The 6,410-nt window shown below is 52.4% G+C and overlaps 1 protein-coding gene across 1 annotated transcript in view; it reads right to left on the bottom strand.

Annotated features, from left to right (window-relative positions):
* Positions 1 to 4,591: 4,591 nt before the first annotated feature.
* The window catches only part of Prph (peripherin), a 10,851-nt gene continuing 9,032 nt past the window's right edge, over positions 4,592 to 6,410 (bottom strand). The window contains 6 exon segments of the mRNA XM_005406695.2: positions 4,592 to 4,964; positions 5,157 to 5,236; positions 5,444 to 5,493; positions 5,592 to 5,812; positions 5,890 to 6,083; positions 6,086 to 6,278. Coding sequence (XP_005406752.1) covers positions 4,896 to 4,964; positions 5,157 to 5,236; positions 5,444 to 5,493; positions 5,592 to 5,812; positions 5,890 to 6,083; positions 6,086 to 6,278 — 807 coding nt within the window. The 3' untranslated portion in view covers positions 4,592 to 4,895.

Genomic DNA, 6,410 nt, shown 5'->3' with positions numbered 1-6,410 from the left:
TTTGGTGAATGGTGATAGACTTGCATCTATTTTCAGTCTTCAACAAGTGGCAAAACAGTTTTTCCAGCACCATTTATTAAGGAGGCTATCTTTCTTCCAGTGAACTTGTTTGGCCCCTTTGTCAAAGGTTAGGTGGCTGAATGTGTTTGTGGTTGTGGTTGTTTCTTCCCGTCTGTTCCATTGATCCTCGGGTCTGTTTTTTAGCCAGTCCCATGTTGATTTTATGACAGTAGCTTTGTAGTATAATTTCAGGTCAGGGATTGTGATTCCATCTGACTTATCCTTGTTGCCCAGGATTGCTTTTGCTCTTCTGGGTCTCTTCTGGTTCCAGATGAATTTTAGGAATGTTTTCTCTAGATCTGTGAGGTATGTTAATGGTATTTTAATGGGACTTGCACTGAATCTGTATAACTATTTTGGTAGTATGGCCATTTTCACAATGTTGGTTCTTCTTATCCATGAACAAGGAATATTTTTCCGTTTACTGAAATCCTCTTCTATCTCTTTTTTCAGAGTACTGTTGTTTTCATTGAATAGGTCTTTTACTTCTTTTGTTAAATTGATTCGTTAATATTTCAGTTTCTTGGATGCTATTGTGAAAGGTATGGTTTCCTTAATTCTCTCTCAGTGTGTTTGTTGTTTATATATAGAAATGCTATTGATTTTTTAGTGTTGACTTTCTATCCAGCTACACTACTGAATTTGTTGATTAGTTAAGGAGTCTTCTGGTGGAGTTTTTGGGGTCTTCCATGTAGAGTATCATGTCATCTGCAAATAGTGATAATTTCACTTCTTCCTTTCCTATCCTTATTCCTTTTATTTCTCTCTCTTGTCTAATTGCTCTGGCTAATGCTTCCAGAACTATGTTGAATACGAGTGGTGGCAGTGGGCATCACTGTCTTGTTCCTGATTTAAAAGTAAAAGCTTTCAGTTTTTGTCCATTTAGTATGATGTTGGCAGTTGGCTTATCATAGTTGGCTTTGATCAGCTTGAGGTAAAGACCATCTGTTCCTATTTTCTGTAGGGATTTTATTCCTTCCTCTCTCTTGAGCTATCTTCCAGCCCCCTTTATTTTTTGAGACAGGATCTCACTAGGCTGCTAATTTGCTTACATTGGGTTCAAATTTCCAATTCTTCTGCTTCAACCTCTCACTGTGCTGAGCACTATTTTCTTTTTTTAACAAATGTCTGGAGAGAGTAGGTTGTCTCTTCTTCCTCATTTCATCTCCTCAGGTGACCACTTTTTTCTTCTGAATGTAACTCTTTGCCCTCGCTGCAGTCACTAGCATCTTCCTTGTTGATAAATCCCAGATTTTCCTCTTTTCCTGAGCCCAACTCCCATGTCCTCTCCTCAGCAGCCCCGTCCACAGTGTTTCTCTGGGGCCTGCTCCGAGCACACTCTCCGGGTTCCCCTCCTCCTGTGGCCCTTGTGTTTCTCACGTCTGCACTTCTCAAGCTCTCATTTCTTCTCCTGTGTGACACTGAGAGGTCCCGTGTTGTTATCTTCAGCTCAATCTATCTTCCTTGAAGTCAGTACAAATCACGGTATACAAATTATGACACGAACATTTCCAAACTTAAAGTTTGCTCATTTGAAAACCTAAACACCTTGAAGGGGTTGGGGAGAACCTAAGCATTTGAAACTCCAAAGCTTTTGTGTGATTTTCCACACGATACTTCTCCGCAGGGGTACCAAGCATCACTACATGAAATGCAGGGAAGGCACATAGCAGACTGTGGTACTCAGGTGCTCCTTCGTGGGAGAGGGGTGGTGGGAAGTCTGAGTGATCTCTGCCAGGAGTGTTGCATCCAATATCCATTCCATACCAGGTGGTGAGCCCAAGCCAATCTGAAGCTCTCCGCTGGCAACTGTCATTGGTCAGGGAGCAACTGTTTTAGCTAAATAACCTGAAGGGAAGGGGTCATATCTCATACCTTTGAGGAGGTTTTCTCTTTTCTCCAGTGGATGTGAATAGGAAAGCATTAGCTAGTGGATTCTTGCAGCCATCTTGAGATCATGAGGAGAGCCATCCTGGAAGCACACAAGCCTTCCACAAAGAAAGGCTAAGCAGAACCAAGGACAGAGCCAGGGTGTGACATCACCGAGCTGCTGACCAATTCACATCAGAGCCCACCCTACTTCTGGCTCCTTGTTACATGAAATATTTCCTTCTTTGGGGGAAGTTATGTGTTACTTGTAGTAGAATACATTCTAGCGTCTGTATCTCAAATTTCCGGTGACACCTGAACTTCAGACCTATGGCTGCAGCTGCCTACCATCCCTTCCTCTTGGATGTTCCACAATGTCTCACCTCCCTAAGTCTAAAACACTTTGCTGTCGTGACCTCCCTTGCTCTGCTCCAGGCTCCCCTCTCCGCTCCATGAGTGCACCACCATCTCCCTGTGGCCCAGATAGTTATCAAATCCCTTGCCTGCTGCCCAGTCCGCCCACCACCATCATCTCTTTCCAAATCCTTCTGCACGTTTACCAGAGCAACCTCTTTTGATTTTGATTTCTATTAGCACCTGTTTACAGTACATAATGACCACATTCATTGTGGGGAGGGGGCTGTGTATAGAACATGACTTAATTCTTTTTCTGTTTGTCTTTTTTATTTTTGACTTTTTTGTCTTTTTGAGACAGGGTCTCGCTATGCAGTTCAGGCTGGCCTTGAGCTCACTTTGTAGCCCAGGCTGGTCTCGCACTCGCAACGATCTTCTTGCCTCTGCCTCCCGAGTGTTGGGATTACAGGCGTGCGCCACCATGCCCGGCCATACCTTGGGTCTTTTTACCCCGCTAAACTTTTCTGAAATGCAGCTCAAGCAGGGTGCTTACCTGTAATCCCAGCACTGTAGGAAGCTGAGGCAGAAGGGTTGAAAGTTTCAGTCCAGCCCAGGGAATTTAAAGACTTAGCAAGAGATTATCTCAAAATAGAAAGTAAAAAAGGTCTGGGGAGGTAGCCCGTTGTGAAGGCCTTGGGGTCACTCTTCAGTACAAAACCCCAAGCAGATCAGAATACTTTGCCCTCTTGATCAAAACTGTTAAGTCTGTTTCTTTTTTTTTTTTCCTTATGAATTCTGGATGTGTTCATGTGGCCTCCCTAGCCCTCCTCGCCAGGCCTCCATTTCTTCTTTCCAGCCTCAGCAGTGTCCCCTGCCTGCACGTTACTCCAGCTGTGTAGATTGCTTCACACACACACACACACACCCCGCGTGCTCTCTCAGCCTCCTCTCCCGATTCTCCCACTGCTGCTCCTTCTCCAGGGCTTGCTGCGATGTCACCTCCCATGCAAAGCCCGGATCCCCTTCAAGACGGGTTAGCAGCTCCTCTCGTTCCCACACCACTGTCTGCTTCCAACACAGTGCCTTCACCAGGCTGGCCTTTTACCTGTCCATCTCCCCACCCCACACAGGAGCTCCTTGAGAGCTGAGGCTCTGACTTATTTCTTGAACCTAGTGTCAACACTGAGTCGGGAAGGAAGCGTTAAATACAAAAGCAGATTTCATCTTGAGGGCAAAGGTCAGATGGAATGGAGCTGGGGTACCATGGAAATGGACACTTAGAGCAGTGTGGGACTGGAGATGGTAACAATCAGATTTGCGGTCTATGCAGATTGAATAGAGTTGGATGGATGCCCAGGTGTGGTGGCATACTCCTGTAATCCTAGCACTCGGGAGGCTGAGGCAGGAGGATCGCTGAGAGTTCGAGACCAGCCTGGGCTAGAGTGAGCTCAAGGCCATCCTCAACTGTATAGTGAGACCTTGTCTCAAAAAGACAAAAAAAAAAAAAAAAAACACCCCAGAATTGAAAAAAAGAGTTGAATGGATGGCAGCTTAAGGTCTGGGACAGAAACCTTTGTTGTTAGCTAATGTGACCCAGGCAAGAGATGATGGTGGGCTCAGCTGGGGCAGTAGTGGTGGAGATGGGAGAACCACACAAGTTTTTTTTGAGGCAGGGTCTCTCTCTGTAGTGCAGTGGCCATGAACTCACAGCAGTGCTCTTGCCTCAGCCTCCCAAGTGCTGGGGTTACAGGCGTGCACCACCACACCTGGCTGAGAACCACACAACCTTGAAAGATAAGTAAGGAGCAGATGGTGGGAAAAGGCGGGGCTATAGCTCAGTGGGAAAGCCCTTGCCTAGTGCACATGAGGCCCTGGGTTTGATCCCTAGCACAGAAGGAGGAGGAGAAGGAGGAGAGAATTGGAAGCAAGAAAAGAAATGTGTAAGTGTGTAAGGTGGGCGGATTCTAATTTGACAAGCGGGGCCCCAGTGGCACCTTCTTCAGGAGAGGAGGATCCAGAAGGAAGATCGTGATTGCAGATGGAGAGAGGGTAAGGAGCTCGGTTTGGGACATGCTGAATTGGAGCGGCCTATGGGACACCCAGCAGACAGCTGGACATTCGGTCACAGCTGCAGCGGGGACAGAAGGCGAGAAGGAATGCACAGAGGTAGGAGAAAGCCCAGCAGGAAACGCAGAAGTCACGAATGCGAGTGGGAGGTGAAGCGACAGAGGGAAAGGGAGAACACTGCTGGGGCTCTGTGCCCCAGACCCAGCCCAGACACAAGCCCTCCAGACAGGTTTCTCTCCACGGCAGTTTATTTGACTCCAAAGGGAAACTCAGACTCCAGCCCACCCCACCCCACCCCACCCATCAAGGGACTCTGGCTGCAGCAGACTTGTCCTGAGGGTCACAGGCCTCTTTATCAGGGAACAAAGGAAAGCATCTGGGTCACGGCAGAGTGTTAGCTACTTGGCCATGGGCCAGAGAGGGGGGCCTGGGGCCAGCCCCTGGGCACATGCAATGGGAGGGCAGGGAAGGCAGTTCAGGGCAGGTGTGAGGCTTTGGCTTACAGCAGGCCTAGGGCAGGGGCAGGCAGCTCCCACCCAAGGGGTTCAGTAGCTGTGAGTGGAAGACTTGTCCAGCTCACTGTGCTGCTCCTTCTGGCACTCCGTCACCACCTGCTGGGGAGCAAGGACCGCAGGCTGAGGTTTCAGCACCGCCCTTCTGTGTCCCCCTGCAGGGCAAAACCAGCAGAGGCTCCGATTTATCCACCCACCTTCTCTGGTTTCCCATCCACCCCACAGCACAGTGAGATCTGCAGCCAGGCTGGGAAGGAGAGCAACAAGGCAAAAGGTGCGGGGGCAGGGGCTCACCTCCCCATCCCGGGTCTCGATGGTCCTGATCAGAACCATCTTCCTGCTGTGGCTGTCCTGGGATGGCTCCACCTCAGGCACTGGAGAGAGCAGTGTGACAGGCAGAAGGGCAAAGGTGAGAGTTCTCTTTTTTCAGGCACCCACTCCCCGGGGCAGCAGATGGGCGGAGCATGAGGAGCAGGGGCCCACCTAGGCTGGGCTCCCTCAGTAGTCAGAGGAAGAAGAGCCCAACTAGGGCAGAAATGGACATGGGGCGCACAGGCTGGAAGCAAACGTGGAGAACTCACCAGTTGTCTTCATACTTAAGGAGGCAAAGGAATGGACGGGCACCGAGATCCTGCAGGCGAAGCGTGCCGTCGGCCCCTCTGCCAAGGCCACCCCTCCCCACACCCCCGGTGCCCACGCCTGCCTCCCCCCAGCAGCGCCGCTCCCCACCGGCTCTCCTCGCCCTCCAGCAGCTTCCGGTAGGTGGCGATCTCGATGTCCAGGGCCATCTTGACGTTGAGCAGCTCCTGGTACTCGCGCAGGTGCCGAGCCATCTCCTCCTTGAGCTGCCGCAGCTCCTCCTCCAGCCGCGCGGCGCCGGCCTGGTATCCGCCCGCCTCCAGGGCGAACTGCTCCTCCAGCTCCCGCAGCTGCCGGAGCAGCGCCTCGTTCTGGCGGGGACAGGACGGGGTCAGGCGGGGAAGCCCGCCCCGTGGGCGCTGCCCGGGGCGCCCACCCCGGCGCTCACCGTGCCGCGCAGCCCGTCCACCTCGCAGGTCAGACTCTGGATCTGCCGTCGAGACTCGTTCATCTCCTGCTTGGCCTGGCGCAGGGCCTCGTGGTTGCGGTTGGCGGCATCGGAGAGGTCCGCGTACTGCAGGGCGGGGCCACTCGGGATGCAGCGGGCCGGCCGCGACTCCGCCCCGCCGCGCGGCCCCCCGCCCCGCCGCGCTCGCCCTCGGCGCGCACCTTGGACTTGTACCACTCCTCGGCCTCCTGCAGGTTCTTCGCCGCGATGCTCTCGTACTGCGCGCGAATGTCCCTCAGCGCCGCGGTCAGCTCGGGCTTCACCGTGGCCTCGACTTCCACGTGCTGCGCCTGCTGGCTCTCCACGCTCACCTGCAGGTCTCGAAGCTCCTGCAGCCAGGGCAGGCGAAGGGTGAGCGCCGCGCGGGGTGGGCAGCGCAAAGCACGCGGCGCGCAGTGCACGCGCCAACGGCGAAGAAACGCTGGCGCGGAGCTGGCGCGGGGCCGGGGCGCCCGACGCCG

This window comes from Chinchilla lanigera, unplaced genomic scaffold (assembly GCF_000276665.1).
Source record: "Chinchilla lanigera isolate Chin_1 unplaced genomic scaffold, ChiLan1.0 scaffold00099, whole genome shotgun sequence".
NCBI lineage: Eukaryota > Metazoa > Chordata > Mammalia > Rodentia > Chinchillidae > Chinchilla > Chinchilla lanigera.
This window is presented reverse-complemented; position numbering and strand designations above follow the sequence as displayed.